The sequence below is a fragment of the Haemorhous mexicanus genome, chromosome 4, assembly GCF_027477595.1.
Source record: "Haemorhous mexicanus isolate bHaeMex1 chromosome 4, bHaeMex1.pri, whole genome shotgun sequence".
Taxonomy (NCBI): domain Eukaryota; kingdom Metazoa; phylum Chordata; class Aves; order Passeriformes; family Fringillidae; genus Haemorhous; species Haemorhous mexicanus.
Genome location: NC_082344.1, coordinates 59,564,934 through 59,583,701, shown reverse-complemented (window position 1 = coordinate 59,583,701; position 18,768 = coordinate 59,564,934). Strand labels below are relative to the sequence as shown.

The 18,768-nt window shown below is 36.9% G+C and overlaps 1 protein-coding gene across 1 annotated transcript in view; it reads right to left on the bottom strand.

Moving 5' to 3' along the window:
* DHX15 (DEAH-box helicase 15) overlaps nt 1–18,768 on the bottom strand; it is a 45,161-nt gene that overhangs the window by 11,377 nt on the left and 15,016 nt on the right. Inside the window, exons 6-11 of the mRNA XM_059845074.1 lie at nt 10,891–11,058; nt 7,010–7,096; nt 4,927–5,076; nt 4,658–4,766; nt 3,355–3,546; nt 157–279 (exon numbers count right to left, since the gene is read on the bottom strand). Coding sequence (XP_059701057.1) covers nt 157–279; nt 3,355–3,546; nt 4,658–4,766; nt 4,927–5,076; nt 7,010–7,096; nt 10,891–11,058 — 829 coding nt within the window. The remainder of the gene's footprint in view (nt 1–156; nt 280–3,354; nt 3,547–4,657; nt 4,767–4,926; nt 5,077–7,009; nt 7,097–10,890; nt 11,059–18,768) is intronic.

Genomic DNA, 18,768 nt, shown 5'->3' with positions numbered 1-18,768 from the left:
AAGATTGCTCGGGTAGTTTTTTGGTTTTGTTTGACCCCCAAAAGAAAGCAGCACTTAAATAACAAAACCCAAGCCCTTCAAGTGTCCTTGGAACCCAGAAATGGAAATTGGCGGCACAAAGCATAAATAATTTTACTAAAACAGACACAGACTTACTTTGCTTGAAAGCATGGTAGACATTCAGCAACGTCAAATGATCTCCATCTATGTGGGCAAACCTCATCTTGGCTTCATCTGCTGCTTTCTTTGCTTCCGTGGGGCGAACAAAACACTGTGGGACTAAACAAGGTTGGTATGGGCCCAACACAAACGCCCATATCGATGAGTCACGCATTCACAGATAGAGGAACAAGGCCTAGCTAGGTCAGTTCACAGAGCATAGGGCAGGGCAGGATGGCCTCCAACTGCATCTTGGACTGTTTACTACCTTGATTTGGTACATCAACACCTAACCACATCTGTAAGACAAGAGGGTTTCAAAGCTACAGAGTACCTGATTATTTAAATAGAATTATATGTATGCATCAAAAGCTCTAGTCTGAAGGCCATCAAGGTTACCTACACAGACTGGAAGGCTAAACAAATCTTAGTTCAAATCCAGTGCTGATAGCTCTACCAGGAGCTAGTACCCCATGGAATGAAACACTTTAATGACAAACCTGCTTTTTCAGAAAGCCCCTACAGACAATGTAAATTTTTCTGAAACTGTAGTGTACTGGTACGGTCTAAACCAACTTGAGGTTTGATTATCACAAGTCTGTTACTAGACAGAACACACCAAAATCAAGTCTCTTCCCACATGGTATTGCTATCAGCACTGGTATACAAAAACATGTGAATGAAGGTATTAATAAGTCTAAAGACTGTGATGGTAGCGGTAGTGGTGGAAGGTTAAACTGTCCTTTGGCACTACTTCAAATAAAAAATATAGATCAAAAAATGCATCATGATGAGCTTTCTCTATCATTATATTCTCTTACATACATCTGACTTGTCTCACTTCCATCCAAAAATCGTATTTTACCATCTCTTTTCCAGACACAAACTAGCAAAGACCAAAAATAGTATTGCAGCCAACTTAATTCACGGTCTGTCAACATTCTAGTATGTTGTAGGATTGGTATCAATCCACAAGATCTTGAAAGTAGTTATAAGAGATCTGCTGGAGCAGGGAGGTTGCACCAGGTCACCCACTGTGATTCCTTCCAACCTTACCCATTTTGTGATACACTATACAGAGCTCTACACCAGAAAACTAAATCAGTTTGGTTTTAAGTGTAATTTTAAAGAGATTAAATTTCAATAAAATTAATGATTAAATACTAAAAATCCTTTATCTTTTACCAGCTGCTCAGGACTACATTAGTTTTCTCATTAACTGAAGCCCTGCAATCACATGAGAACACCTCTTTGAATATGATGTATCCCTATCAAATGAGGGCTTTTTTAAGCGGTGTTATGTAGTTTTTCTTTAGTCTTAAATATGCATAGAAGCCCCAAAGCACTAGATATTGTGAGCTGAATACCAGAGATGCAACTTGAGGGAAAAAATTCACACTGTTACAGTGAATCATGGTAACAAATCAACAAAGACCAATGCATTAAAGAAAATGGAAATGCAGGCATGAAATAAACACCCTGTATAATGGGTCCTGCATTTGAAAAAAGAGATAATATCAAGTATATCTTAATTTTTAACTCATACTAATGAAAGCAAAATCCAGATTATCCAATCACTGTCTTAACTCAGTGTTTCGAAAAGTAACAGTACTTTCCATACCACAGCATGACACCATGGCTCTTAAAAAATGTAGTATAATCATTTAATTAGCTCAAATAATCTGCTCATTTTTAATGCTATTTTTGCTCTTTTCTGTCACCTAGTTTCCCATTCAGTCCAAACTAAATACATGGATTGCTATCAACAACCTGACAATCTTCATGTACTCCTAATGCACCGAAATACACTATTATGCTGCTGGCTTAAAGTGCTTTCTTTGGGAAACAGCCCTCACAAAGACCTATGGGTTTTTTAAGAGTAGTGTTTTAGTTATGACTGCTACATTAACCAGCTTAAATCCATTTTTTGTTTTCTCCCCAAAACTTATTTATCATTATGTTAATTGTGGTTTAAAACAAAGAAGAGATCATGGCCTGGGGAAAGGTAAATTGGAAAAGGAGTAAGGCAAATCAATTGTAGGCCACGGACAAAAACACTAAACTGATTTGTTCCGTAGTAGATACTGGGGGAGAAGGGGAAGAGAAGAGAAAGACAGGCACCAACCTACCACCACCTCCGCAATTAAGGCTACCATTTAATTAAAGAAAAATATTTTGATTCTGCCCTGCCCATCTGCTCTGAGTCTGAACAATCATAACTCTGAAACAAACATTTTAACTTGTTCTTAAAAACGTTCATATAAATATACTGTAAAACTAAACTGAAGCAACAAATTTTACACATAGTCAAAACTTTTTTTTTTTCTCTACCAAACCAAGTCAAGCATGTCAGCAACACACCTGCACTGTGGAGAGCCTAGCAAATTATCACATCCCAAAAACAAAAGTGTTCTTATGAGTATGAGCACCCCCACTTTCACAACAGATTAAAACTGCTGCTTGTCATATGACCTCTAGTCATAAAACAAAGTCACTTCTACACAATGGGGAAATTAAACACAAGGTTTGCTTGGTAACATTTTCCTCTCATTAAGCTCACTCAGCAAGCAAATCTGCTCCAATGCAGAGCTATTCATGTAACAGCGGCAAAGTACAACTGTACACCTCAGTTAATTCTTATAAAGATACAGCTTCCTTCCAAGCTTCTTTTTTCCCTTTGAAAGTACTGACTGTTCTCCAGTCTTGCCATTTAGTAACTGAAAAATGCATCATGTACAAGCTTATGATTTAACAGAAATTATACTCTAATCCCTTTGGGAAGACCGTGACTTATCAAAGGGCAGAAGAATGCACAATACGAAACAGATTTTACTGCCTTAAAATTAGTGGTCGAGATGACATTTCTGGGCCTGACAATGAACCTAAATGGAAATTTCTCTTCCACTAGTCTGGTTCCCCACCCCCAACAATTCATATATATATATATATATATATTTTAACTGGTGTTAGGAGCAAACTCTTAGATCATTTTATGCACTAGTTTTTGACATTACTACTCACTAGCTTCAAGGTCTCTACATAAATCCATAATAACTGAACCCATATATGAAGTTTTAAAAAGCAAATCTAATTTTATTAAAAATGTATTTATATTATTTTTCTGATGTGGGAAAATTAAATTTCCCCCAACCTGAAGATCTGCAATTTGTTTAGTTTCTCTTTTCCTGCTATTACCTGACAACATGGCAGTAATAGATAGGACCTCATTAGAACAGTTGTAGTCACAGCTTGCAATAACCATTTTAGCCAGCTGTGGATCCAATGGAAATTCAGCCATCATGGATCCCAACTCAGTCAAGTCGCCATCATCATTTAAAGCAGCCAGATAATTTAAAAGCTCTAAGGCTCTCATCAGAGTTTCAGGAGCTGAAAGAAAGAAAAAAAAAAAAGTAAATTTGCACATTACCCAAATGGCTCTGAATCAGCAAAAACCAAGGAAGCACAGACTGTTACTAGGTATCTTTTTCATTTTTTTCTTTTGGGTTCTCCATTCACTAGCGTCCAAATGCAAAACTGTTGCCAAATCCAGCAATGCACACCCAAGCATGAATGAATGAGGGTGGCAGGAAGGGAGCTTACTTAGAAAAGCTTCAAAATTAATCAAAAACTTTGAATATTTGAAGATTACTGCTTTTCAAAATTCAGACAGCAGTGGCACTGTGAAATATTCAGTACCAGTAATATCACTTCTCCCTGCAAATACTTTTTCCCTTATTCCATACTAAATAAATCAATAGTCCTAAAATTTCAGCCATGTCAACCCTAGATATCTACAGTCTTTCAGAAAGCCAGTAATAATGTTCTCTTTATCTTGCATTCCTCACACAGTCAGTAGTAACACACAAAGAAAAATAAAATGAAATCCAAAAGTCTTTCTGTTAAGCTGTCATACATGTTACAAAGAACAAAGACTTTAACTGTTCTGTACAACTATTAAAAAACTTACAGACTAGGTCAGATTTTTATTTTAGGGGAAAAAACAACTAATTCACCTATTCATATATAACAGAAAAGTAAATCAGATTAGCAGTATCATCCACTTATTTCTGAAGAGTATATGAACATTTAACACTTACAAGAAAGATGCATAAAAACTACAGTGAGAACCAAGCCATGTATTCAGCTTTAAAAACACCAGCCCATTTTATTTATAAAGAGTTGTTAACTGATTGCAAAATTAGAATGTGAAATCAAGGTGATAAATAAAAACCTCAAATAACAGACTTTGTAATGTCAAGAATTTTCTCTTTTTCTCTGTAGGCAAGAGGCTTTCAGTAGCTTCCTTGGTTCCACTAAAATCTCTTACACAAGCTTGCTTGGATATGATACAGAGCACTAAATTTCAGGATAAATAAAAGACAATTCCTTACAGGTAACAATAAAAAAAAACAGAAAAAAACAATGAGAGAATTTATTCCATGTTGTCATTATATAAAGTAGTCATAAAAATAAAGATTGTAAAGATGGAAAGAGATACCTGGAGGATCCATAAAATCAAAGTGCACCAAATCATCTATACCAAGCTTCTTGAGCTGTAATACTACAGATCCTAAGTTAGACCTCAAAATTTCAGGGTATGTGTTGTCCTGGGGGGATGAGGGGGGAAAAAAAAAAAAAGAAAATTTGTAACACTTCAGACACTTTATACTACAGAAGTATTCAAATTCTCGTTTTGTTTAATACCACAGCACTCAACAACATGAATCAGACATTGTTATAAACACAGTGTAAAAACCACAATCTTACCTGCATTTCAGTTTTGTAGGCTTTCTCTGTATAAAGCCTGAAGCACTTGCCTGGTCGAGTACGACCAGCACGGCCAGCTCGCTGCTGGGCAGACGCTTTACTGATCGCAGTCACCAAGAGAGACTCCACTCTGATCCGAGGATTGTACACCTATTTCAAAGTGGAGGCAGAGCAGGACAGAGGGTAAAAGAATAAACAATGTTCATGATAGGACAACTACCCAAACTGCTTTAATCTTATTGTTTAACACAGCTTCTGCACAATTGTATGTATCTATCTGAAAAGGAAAAAAAAAAGAACTGGCTACAGAAGACTCTGGAGAGCTTCAAATACAACTGCCTAGAGAACAGCATTTTTTATTCATCTGTTAACAGCAACTCCTGCCAGGCTCCCTGTTCTTAAATGTATTTTTAGATAAGATTTTCATGGCAAATGGAATGTGTCCAATTTGTTCTACAGAGTGCTAAACACTCACGGTGCTTAAAAACTCCCATAAAAATGTTGTCTTGATATAACTACTGATGTCTTAACTTTCAGCTTTCATATTTTTCAGATTCTGTACTGCTTTAGAGTAACTCTGAACTTCATATAAAGTGTTAGCAGGTTCTCCTCACAGTTTAGTTAGACAAACCAATCCTTTTCCAGTCTGAGAACCAAGGACAGCATTACAGCTTTGGGCCCAAAAAGTGCAAACAATGGTGAACTGAGGAGAGCAATCTGGGAGGATGGGACTTCATAACCTGAAGCTGTAATTGGACAATTAACCCCAAAATGTAAATGGACCAAAACTCATAAAAGTGTGAAAACTCAGACCAGGCATCCATCTTAGGTAGAGCCACAGCCAGGCTCTTGTAGTGCCCATGGTGTATCCTTTGAAGGCCTTTTAATAAATACCTACTTTATTCCTGTAGCACTGTTTAGCCTCTGTTCCAGGTAGCCTCTCTAGGCATCACGAGGCTGAATAATCATATTCAAGATCAGAAAAATCTATCATGAATCTAACATCATGAAACTGTAAAGATCAGGCTGATGACAAAACTGTATTTCAAGGGTACATGCAGACTACCACAGCAAAAAATATCTGATGGTATTTACTGTAAAACTTCCACTGCAGTTGTAGCTAAACAGCAGCTCTGCCAACTCAAAAGGGGTCATGGAAAGGAATACACTGAAAATGAAGGCAGTAGGCAAACAGTAGTTTCAGCTGAAGACATTTTCAGTCCATGTTCTAAGACCTTTCTGGTATGATTCAGTATAAAATATGCGTAGAAACCTTAGTTCTTATACTGGAAGAATACCTTCTGTAAAAAGAACTATTTGTGAAAAAAGTTCAGCCTCAATGGTGAGTGAAATTTGTGCATAAAAATACACTGGCTGTGCTGACATTCTCCTGTGTGTCTGTCTCATTTTGCAAAAGTTAAAAAGGCTAAAAAATGTGTACCACTATTAGAGGAAAATACTAAAAAACCAAGTTATAAAGAAAGCTACATTTAATGAAAAAACCAAATGAAGCCAGTGACATTCATATTTTATTTTATGTAGTTACTGGGTTGACTGTAGAAAAGCTACTTCAGTTCCTCTGAACACCCCATGATGTTCCAAGAACCACAATACGAGCTTGATTACAATCTTCAGGGCGGCAACAGTACATGATAAATACTGACATGAAACAGCAGGGATCATTTCTTCTCATTTTAGTGCTGGAGTTTTCTACAGTGACTTAAAAGACGAGAAGGCTTCTAGAACCACTTTTATTTACTTTCATACAATTTGTTTTACTTGAGCATCCTCAAGCATAGACTAACAGTACAAAACTGCCCTTCCTAAAGTATCTAGAAAAACTATATTCCAAGTCAAACACTGAATTCTCACATTTCTTTTTTTTTAAATTATTTTATCTAAAGTTTGCAGACTAAGTGCAACCTGTAAGAATCCTAAATTAAAAACAAAACAAATCCAAACCAACCAAGTTCAAGATTTCAACTGTAAAAAAGACCTGTCAGTGTGTGCAAAGGGAAGAGAAGCCTGAGCAAGCAAGATTCCATCACCTTTCCTACTATAAAGAGAAAAAAATAGTACTTACCTTCTGTTTTGCAAAGCCAGGATCAATCACAAACACGACGCCATCTATTGTCAATGATGTCTCAGCAATGTTAGTGGACACCACAACCTGTCAAAAAAAACCCCAACAAAACCCCAAACAACTAAATGAAACTACTTCATCCTAAAGATGAAGGGCTCCAATTCTATCTCTGCACAAATAACTTTCAGTAAACTTTCCATCACTTAATCACTACCAGAGCTGCAGTCCAACACTTTCACAGGATGATCTGAAATTAACCAGAGGAACTTCTAGTGAAAAGAAAGCAGTTTTCATCCACTGTTTTTTGCTCCCCTATGGGTCTATCTAACATAACAAATGCTAGTTGAAAAAAAGAGCAAAAATTTAACTTATGAAACCACTAACTTTTTTTTCTCGCATCTCTGGTACAAAATGACAAGTTATACTAGAACCCTTTAACATCATGTATTAATTCTAGCTTTTTACCTTTTTATGAAAACCTGAACATGGTAAACTGGAAATTGAAAGTTATATACATTACCAGCACAGTATTTTTTAAATTTGGTTGGAAATAGAGCTGTTACCAACATATTCCAGCTACAATTGTGAAAATCTTTTTAATGTCTGGCTTTTTCTATCACCAGATATTCAAACAGCTTTACATATCTTTAATGTTACATTCTTAGGCTTTCAGAAGTTTAAGTCACATGCAAAAATTAAAGCAAAGGTGACTATCAGAGTTCCAAGGCTTGATTTGCCACCATTTAAATTTTTATGTCCAGAGACGCAGTGTAACAAGCTATGGATACAATTAGCTCTCATCCCAACAGTGACCACACTGAATCAGGTTATTACACGTTATTATCTCAGAAAATATCCAAAACCTGTTCAGCATTTCATCGAAAGTACTTACCCCTCACTTCCTAATTTCAGAACACTCTGTCATTACTGCTTTCAGTTTACCAATTAGAACTGGAGAGACCCCTAATACTTATTCAAAATTGCATTGAGGCCAGTGGCTGATGATTTCCCTTCCTGCTTGCTGATCACTTTGCCAGTCGGCTACTTATCACACTCAGCTTGTCTCTTTTTAAGGTCTAAGCTTGCCCAACTACTACAATATATTGAAAGCAGTACTTTAGGAAAAACACTGACAATTATTTTGGAATTACAGTGTTTCACCCTAAAATGATATGCAACCTGTAATTCGTCAAACAAAAAGAAAATACTGTACACATCCTTCATAGGTGACCTGCACAAATTAGTCAAGAGATAACAGCTACAAATATCAGTGCAAGTTAGTGCAAACTCTCGATACATCTGCATTAAAAATTTGTAAAGCATTAAATATACAAATTCAACTCATACTCTCACATTAGAAGTCTAGTCAATCCACATTTAGCTTGCTGCTATAGAGTATATCTCATTTAAGTTTTGTGTTTTTCTGTTTCTGCTAATGTACAGAACCATCCACACTCAGATTCTTCAAATACTAATTATAGAGCAGAGACAAAAGGTTTTTGTCCTGCTTTTAACCACAGATTCCTATTAGGACACTGCAATATCAGGAACTGAATACAGTTAGTGTGCTGAGTCCACAGCAGTACAACAATTTAACTTGTATCTGAATTCACTTAATCTATACAGAACTTTCCTAAGGTAGAAGGAAATAAGTTATTTATACAGTGGATTCTGTTGCACATACAGATATCATTTGTTAATGTCACATTGCTTAAAAAATTGCAATGACTCTAAAAAAATAAGAAGCTTTTAAAAAGGCAGAAGAAATTATCTTTTAAGTTTAAATCAAAGTACAAAGTTACATGAATACCAAACAATTGAAATTAGCACTTAACTATGTAAAATAATAAATTATAATTAACCTTAGCTACAGTTTTGCAGTTTGAGATTTAAATTTAAAAACTTTATTTTGAATATTAAAACATACATAGTATCTACATCTAAAAACATATCTGTACTGCATATGTATTAACAAGCAATGCTTAATATTACTGAAACAGAAACTAGAACACAGTTTGAAAAGAAGAGATAAGATGACAAGGAGCCTTTAACATAGGACAACAGAAACGTTAAGTCATATTTGTCTTCCTCAATTAAAAAAACATTCTTACTAGTTAATCAGAATTTTCGTCCGTAATCTTAAGCCTTCTCACAATAACAGCTGCTTTCTTAGCTCAAAGAGGACAAAAAAGTGCAAAGTTGTCAGGGTGCATCACTACTAGCTGTTACCATCACTACTACAGCAAAATGCCACACTACTTCCAGCATCTCTCATTCCATGAATTTAAAGCTCAGGAAATACTTAAGTTACTGCAAGCACTTCACTTACACTTGTATGACCATTAGAGCCTTTGAAAGGATTCAGATCACCTACTAGCTCCCTCCTCGGCAGTGCTAAAATCTAGGTTCAACTCCCACAAAGGACTGGATGAAAACATACATTTTCTTAATTAGACAGGCACAGCACCACAGTTTTACTTTACATACCTTAACCACTAACTAAAACTAAACCAACATTTAAAAAAATTACAACACCAATGCACTTTCACCCATAGTAAGATTTGTTAAGAGATAAAAAGTAAAATGTGGAAGCCAGAATATTTCAACCAAACAGGAGAAGTAACTTCATAGGTCTAAGTCTGTTGCCTACATGCTGTGCCTGCTTTCCCTACAGCAGGCATCTTTTGGGCATAAAAACTTTTCTTGTAGTAAAACAGCTGCTACACCAAGAGTGTCTTCCTCTCAGAGGCTGGTACTGGCTCTGTCATTTCAACACAACAAAAACTACACTCTGCACTTGCTATCCTCTCATGCAGAAAACCAAAACCTGCCTATTCTGAAGGGCATAGTTTTAAACATGAGTGAAAAATTAATTAAATACATAGCTATCACTTATTACTTAAAAGCAATTTCATTCATTTAAGTCATTTGCAAATACAATTTTGTTGCAGCATTAGTTACATGATTTGAGACTGAATGCTTTCTGCAATCAACCTCTGCAGGAAAATGAAGATAATTCCACTAAATTTAATAAGTGATTTATTCTTCCAGAACACTAGAAAGTTGTCACTAGTATTATACATGCATTGTACTGAAGAAAAACAAAAATAATCAAGGAACAAACCCTGCCTAGAGCACATAGTATGATTCAGCTTTGACCTTCAAAATCTTAGCGTTGTGACTGCCAGTTCTGCAGAGCAGGAGTTTCATTTTAGGAAGCTTTAATATGACTCTTTTCTTAAAAAAATACAGCTTCCACTATGGATTATTGGAGCATTGACATAATAATTTAATGAAGAATATTCACTGTGCCATTTTAAGTTTTTCAGTTTCTCAATCGATTTTGCCTAATGAAAGAACCTAAATTCCTCATTTACTACTACAAAAATACAAACTCTGAACTTCAATATACTTGTGTTAACTTGTACCTTCTCATAAACTTTAAGAAACAGGTAAAACCTGCCTGATAATCTACCCCTAAGAGACAGCCCTAATTGTCTCAAAAAAAAAAAAAAGGGGGGTGGGAACACATCTCAAAGTAATTACTTATGGAAAAAAATCCCATCCTCCACATAAATCATATTTCACATCAGAAACTTAAATGAATGCCATTTCCTTTCACTCAAATCAAACTGATACCACAATATCCTGGCCCTATATCGATGGATGACAGAACTTTGATTTGTACGGAGAGATAAATTTCAAGTTATCTAAAAATTCTAATGTGATAAAACACTGCATTTTTAAGGCTTCATACAAAAAAAACCCTTGTACTCATTGCTGTTAAAGTATATTTAAAGGACCTGAAAGTCGTATTTCATGGCCCATGCAACTATGAGTAGCTACTTGCAGAACAGAATACTAACTAACACAGTATTTACCTTTCTTCCTATTGCTCCATTTTGTTTTTTCGGTGGGGGAGGTTCAAAAATTCTTTGCTGTTGCTGTGGAGGAAGGGTGGAATACAATGGAATGATTTTTATGTCACCAACTTCAGGACCTAAGTCATCAATTTCACGTTTTATCCTCTTGCAGGCTTCATCAATCTCCTGCAAAACAAAAATACTGGTTAGAAGAGAACTCCAAGAAAAAGGAAGCATATTTAGAGTGCTTATGACAATTAGATTAAGTATACACCCTGAAGAACAAATCACAACTTCTACTTTAAAAAAAAAAAAAAAAAAAAAAAATCAATCAAGGTGCGTACTGAATCTGCAATCAAATTTCCACAATACTTCAAGATGTTTCAGCTTCTATACTCTAATGAACAGCATTAATTTGCATTCAACATCCTTTTTCTTTTAGTCATGTTTCCTAATTAAATCTCTACAAATTGTGCTAAAATTGAAATCTCTCACCCTGGAATATTAAACTGCACTCATGACCTTTTCAATTTTCACAATCTGAAGGAAATTGATGTGCAAGATATTTAAAATAAGCCAATTAAGCTTTAATGTCACGTATCACTAATGCAATTATATGGAAGATTTGCTTCATTGTACCTAATGAGAACAAACACCTTTACAGTATAAACATGGATACTCAAAACCAAACCTCTCAATCCCAGGCTTCAGATCTTACTTTAAAATTAACTGAAATCCCATTAAGGGTTAAGAAAAGTGAAATACTCTGAAGATGAAAGATGTTTTACACTTTTTTCTACCATAGTATTTTCTAGCCTATTTTCTGCTTACCATACAAAACAGTTCACCCCAGTCCAATTGTTTTAAGTTCATTTCATTTTCAAACTACTGCATTTAAGCCAGCTAGGCAACCAATCGTTATGACAAAATCTAGAGAAAATTGGATTGCAGAGAAATTTAGGTTAATGAGTAACAGCATTCATTATCTCTAACTTAAAAATCCCAACAGGGCCTTCACTAGTGTAACTAAGAGACACACTGACCAACTATTGATCTTCCATCTGAACCACTGAGGGGAGAATAAAGTCATGACAAAAAGCAACAGTAGACAAAAGCAAAAAAATTTACTACAACATTCTCTGAGAGAAGAGGGGAGACCGCCCTTACCACATTCACTAGCCTGAAGCTGAAGTGATACTTTAGATCCTAAAGCAAACATACACAACTGGTAATCTAAAGGCTCTGTAAAATGACTGCTTTAAACTGTGATTTGAAAAACAAAAGCTATCTCCCTTTTAGAAATTATAAATTCAGGTAGATCTACAACAAATCTGGGTCGTTCACTTGTTTTTAAAGAGACATTTAAATTCTCAGCACAAATGCATTGAGTATGTTTTAAAGAAACACAGACAATACTTGTTCTGTATTGATCAGGGTATAGAATTAATGTAAGCATGGCAAAAGCCAATTCAGCATTGGATAAGCATTGGCACATCCAATTCAGGATATGCTATGATTCTAACTCTATGCAGAACCACACACAGATGATGGCCAAAACTGGTACCCTCGAGTACACAAGACAGAAGAACTATGTCAAGTTCTTCTATCCTTAACACTATTTCAAAGTGTTAAGGATACCTTTGAGTGTTCAAGATTTGTTTGCATCACATGAAGATATCTAAATCCAGAAATATGACACATACAGTTGAAGGCACAATACTATCTTTAATCCTTTAAAGATTCAATCATCTCACTTTAAGTATGAAAGGCTTCTTAAAAACAAACAAACCATACACTTTACATATTTGCACACCATCTACTCCAAACAAATTCATTATAAAACCCCTTCCTGGAATGAAGATTATTGCAACAATCTGCACAGAAGACACTTTTTCCCAGACAGAACAACAAGAAGGTAGAGTGAACTTGGACTGTATTTGGATTATGTCTGAAAAACTCCTCAAAGCCCTGAACTACAACACTGAGATAGTGGGTAAGGGAATACAGGAAGTAGGAACAGACACAGGATAAAAGGACCCACACATAGACCCATGATGCCCAGTGCATCAGCACAAGGACCTGCTTCAGAGTTAAAGAAGAAAACAGGCCTAACATACAAAAAGCATGAGACTTTTGGCAATGCTGAAGTTTTGATTGATCCTAGTTCTTCACAAACAAGACTTCTTAGGACTAGTACTAAAGAGATACTTCTCAGTGAAATAACATTCAATAAACTTGTCCATTGATGCACTCATGCTAAAATAACAAAGGTGACTATCAAAAGGTAAGAAACAAGCAGGCCACAAAAAGAGGAAAGATTACACTAGCATTTGCTCATTTTTCTCAAGCTGCAAGTGTCACAATACATCTGTACTTCAAAAACCCAGTAATTAAGACTTGTCCCAGACAGTCATCTCAAGTACTTTAAAGCTTCCAGAAACTTCCTCTTGATCCCATCAAAATACATTTACAATACACAGGCAACAGCTACAGTTAAGCTGCAACACTGTGGAAACTAGAATCAAGCAGCAGCTAAGAACCCCTCAGTACTACACTCTGAACATTAACATGGAGTCCTCAACATTCTTCCACACCACCAGCTCCTTAAGTGATTTTCCTTGGAAAGTTTCCAAAACAACTACAATCAGTAAAGAGAATCTATTTCTTTTTATATGTACTAGTGATCAATGAGGTAATGGGGTGCTGAATATTTTTCAACCAGGAAAAACAAAGTCACCTTAACACCCAAGTGACAGTAAACAATTTTTATTTTGAACTTACAGCTATGTAAAAATAGATAAAAAAAGAAAAAAACCTGCAATCTGAAAAATAATTTTATCAAGATTATTATTAAATCAAATTTAAGCTAATTGAAACAGTGTTCCTTCCAACAAATCTGTTTGATTAAGACTGATTCTAGACAAAAACCTGAGCAGGCTGCTTTGTTTTCAAATAGCTGGTGGGCAACAGGCAATATTTAGAATATCTGTCGAATTAGGTGAATTTAGTTCAAGAGTTTAAGTATCAGTAAGCAATTTTAAGACCCCAAAAAGCTTCAGGATTTAATGTCAACTTCCATTCGTGCAAGACCTAAGTTTGTATGGCAATCAATACTTAGCATTGTATTGTTCAGAAAACAAAGCAGGACCAGGGTGCACAGTTTCCCTTCAATTTATTAGTAACAGTAGTGCAGCCATTGATATTTTTACAGAACAGTAAGCAGGTTACTTTATGTCTCCTAAATCTGACAGGAATTTTACTCCACCTTGAATCACTCTTTCAAAGAAAAGGCAGGTTAATGGCTAGCGCCTAAAAAATCCCCAAAACCACCTGGATTCACCAACTTTTACTCCTCTCACTGAAGCTGTGTTTTTTCGGAGCAGCTAGAAAAGGTCCACCAAAAAGGCAAAGGTCCAACAGCCCAGAAGCAATCTTTCCATATGAAGCCTGTTAAAAAAACAAATGAGTCCTGAACTCTCAGAATGCCAGGACTGAAACCAAGAGGACCAGAAGTTCTCCTGTGGCTTAACTTCAAGAGTACCACTTACAGGACTAATGCTTAACACACCATCTTTGATGCACACTAGTAAATACTTACCAGACTGAAAGCATGAACAGGACTTTGTTCATACCCTGTACAAAGCATCACTAAGTAATATTCAGCAATACTCACTTTTTTCTCTAAAGAAAATATAACTTAGAAAAGCCTTATTACTAAAAATCTTCCAGGTATGACTTTGAAAGACTGCCTGTGCCAGTTCCTGGCTCCTCAGGCTCTGTGTCAAAACACATAGCAAAGACAAACTTGGAAGTAACTGAACCACAAGCTAATACCTTATCAGCTGCCTCCAATAACACATTTCCACTGCTCTGTATCATCTCACTACTTCAATACCTAACATACCCTAGCTCTGCATCAAAAACTAAGGATTTGAATGTATTATTAGCAGTTCATCTAAAAGGAGCTGTATAAAATTAATCACACAAGAGACTGATTTTGCCTATTATGCACATTACTTTTTTCTGCTGTTGAAAATGAAGTCTTTATTACATGTTCAAGCTGAATGCTCTGTAGAAATTCCCTTCCATTACTTTTCCTGATGGCTTTTTTGCAGTCAAAAGTAAGGTGTTCATACTGGAGACCATGAACAACAGAAAAATATTACAGGAGCAGTTGCACATGAAGTTAGTGCACCATGTCTTTAAGAAGCAAGTCTGTGCTGAAAAAAATTCATATTCTTAATAGCTCCATTACAAGCTCCATTCAATGGTAGGCAAAACAAAAAAAAAACCAAAACCCACAAACATCAAAAGAAACCCAGAATGACAAGTAGCAATGCAGTTCACAGAATCACAGAACAAGAGGTTGGAAGGAACCTCAAGGATCATCTAATCCAACCTGCCTTGTCAAAAACACAGTCTAGGAAAGACGGCCCAACCCCCTATCCAGCTGAATCCTACATGACCAATGTTGTGGAACCCACCACTTCCCCTGGGAGTTTATTCCAATGGTTGATATTCCCATTGTGAAAATTTTTCCTCTTGTGTCTAACCATAATCTAATCAGGATTACCTTTTATCCATTACCTCTCATCCTTTCATGTGGGTCCTTGTAAAAGGGGAGTCTCCATGTATGTTGTAGCCACACTTTAAATATTGGCTCATAATAATTAGATCTACCCTGAGCCTTCTTTTCCCAAGACTGAACAAACCCAGTCCCCTCAGCATTTCCCACTCCGTTGAAAATATCTGCGGCCTCAAGTTACTGAGCTACATGCTTTGTAAATCTAGCCATCCTTGCCTTCTGTTTGTGTGCTAGACTCATCTGTGCCGCCATGGAGAAGGTATAGTGAAATTACACTGACACCAAACAGCAGTTACTGAACGATGGACCATGAGCTACCCTAAGCCAAAGTGATTCCATTGCCAGCATGCACTCTAACTCATAGGTCAGAGTGGTCTATGCAAACAGCCACTGAAGCTGCTGGCCAGGCTCCATTTAATTGTAAGATCAAAGCTGTATCCCATCTTTACAAAAACCCTTTCTACAAAGATGGTGACTAGTGATGTCATTTAAGCACATTCAATGGGACAGTCTGAGCACTCGGCATGCAAAATAGAGTTCAGTAATTTTGTAAACATGGTCCTTGGGAACATTATTGCAGAATCCCTTTCTTCAGCTGATCCTGCATTTGGTACACCTGAAGAATCTCAGAGGATGAGCAAAACACCTTCCTCCTTTTAGCATTTGAACACAATTAGTATTACTGATCTTCTTTCAGTTCATGCTGCCCAACTCCCCAGATAATTTCTATCTGAATTTAAACAGGACAACTTGTGTTCACCCTTAGTACACAGACTTCCTCTTAACCTCATCCAACCACTACCACTAATACCAAAAGAGTCGTCAATTTCTACTTCAATTAGCACTTAAGAAAGTCTCTTTTCCTTCAATTCCAGAGTTCAACCAGTCTCACAGTGATGTGAATATTGTGCCTTAAAAATAAATCCTCATTTATCAAACTTTCTATGAAAACATCAAAAACATTTTGTAACTCTTTTACAAACCATCAGTTTTACCAATATAATTTTAAGCTTTTCTAGAATACTGAACTTCACAGCAACCATTTGAAGAATATTTATCAAGAATCAAGAACACTCCTGATTTGTACTTCACATCTCCAGATGAAGCTTAGATACTCCATCATAAATGGGCTTTATAAAAAAAAAGGGCAACAGAGAATACAACTGGCATTTGTGAATGCCCATGTTACCAGAACATGTAAGACAGATCTATACAGTTGCTGTGTCATTATTTCTGTCTTTCCCACCCCACAAGTTTCATCTTTAAGTATGTTACACCAACTCTCCAATTACTGATCTTAATAGAGTGTAATATCTAATACTGTTTTAGGACAACTCCAGTAGAAAACAAACCAGCTGCCTCTCAGATCTGCAAGCTTAACAAATGTGTATCTACACAACTAGACTACCAACCTTGTAATCCTAAAGACTGAAAATAAGTCTGACAACACCTATTGTCTAAGAAAGACATGTTGACTAAAATGCAATTATGTTTTTCTCCTGTGAAACAAAATCCCCTCAGTTTCCAATTTTGCCTATGACTGATGACAGGCAACCTAGATAAGAGCTATCCAGGTGTAGTGGGTTGATGCTGGCTGGACGTCAGACACCCACCCAAGCCTCTCTATCACTCCTCTCTGCAGCTGGACAGGCAAGAGAAAATATAAGGGTTCATGAGCTGAGATCAAGACAGAGGGAGGTCACTCACCAAATACCACCACGGGCAGAACAGGCTCAGGTTAGAAATATTAACTGAATTTATTAAAAACAAAATCAGAGCATGATAATGAGAAGTAAAATAAAACCCTCAAAACACCTTCCCCACCTCCCCCACCCCTCCCTCCTTCCCAGCTCTATCTCCTACCCAGCAGCACAGGCAGACAGGGAATTTGGGCTATGGTCAGTTCATCACAAAATATCTCTTGCTTCTCAGGAAGAGAAGTACTTCTCCTGCTCCAGCATGAGATTACCCCCCCATGGGAGACAGCTCTCCATGAACTTCTCTGACAAGGGCCCATCTCGTGAGTAAGAGATCTCTGCAAACTGCTGCAGCATGGGTCACTCTCCCAACAGGGTGAGTGACCAAGGACAGACTGCTCCAGAGGGGGCTCCGCTCTCCACAGGCCCTTGACATAGCCACAGCCTCCTGTCAGGCATCCACCTGCTCCAGCACGGGTGTCTTTCATGAGATGCAGGTGAATTCTGCATCCCCCTAGACCTCCATGTGCTACAGGGGCACAGCTGCTTCACCACAGGCTGCACCACAGCTCCAGGAGAATCCCACCTCTGGCGCCCAGAGCACCTCCTCCCCGTCCTTCTGCGCTGACCTTGGTGTCTGCAGAGTTGTTCCTCCCACATGTTCTCAACCTACTCTTCTCTGGCTGCAATTACAACTGCTCAATATTGATTGGGGTTTTTTTTCTTCTTAAATATGTTAACACAGAGACATTACCAGGATTGGCTCAGCCTTGACTAGTGGCACATCCATCTTTGGAGCTGCCAGGGATCGACTCTGCTGGACAGAGCTTCTGCTGGATGAAGCTTCTAGCAGCTCCTCAAAGAAGCCACCCTGCTACCAAAGCTTGGCCATGCAAACCCAATATACCAGGTTTTTGAACACTGGCATCAAACATGAACACTATGTTCTGAAATGTCCTTGATACACCAGGGAGGTTGGTTGTTTTAAATAACAAATGAGCTTTTTTCCTTACACAGCTTGTGGGACAAGTCCTGTTTCAAAATGTTCATTCCTAGTAAATTTTGCTTTTAAGCATTCTCTTCTGTTATTAATTGACTTAAAAGCACTTCATACAATGTAATCATATACTTTTGCTCCTTTCAGGATTCAAGAAGGAAATTTTTACTGAACACATATTTCTACACCATTAACAACAATTTTATCATCATCCAGTAGCAGGCCAATACAATTAAGATTCCTTTAGTTTCCAAACACGTTTAAGCTTCTTTTAATTTTCGGGGCCTGACAAAACTGAATCTTCCTTGCTATCTCCAAGTTTTATCATCTTCTCTATGTCTTAACTAATCTGTACTAATTAACTGCTATCCATCTTAATTCCCATATGAAATTACTTCAAAATCATTTGGATGAGAAGACAGCCAATAAGGAACCCCATTCTACCACAGGCCACTCCAATTACACCTCAATTTCAGCCTCTTAAACTCTCAACAAGTCACATTTGCACCATTTCAGCTAAAGCATGTTCCTTTTCCATAATTTAATTTAGCTGTGCACATGCACCTTTCTGGCAAGAAAAACAAATAATCTTGCACTCTATTCATACTGTTTTGAAG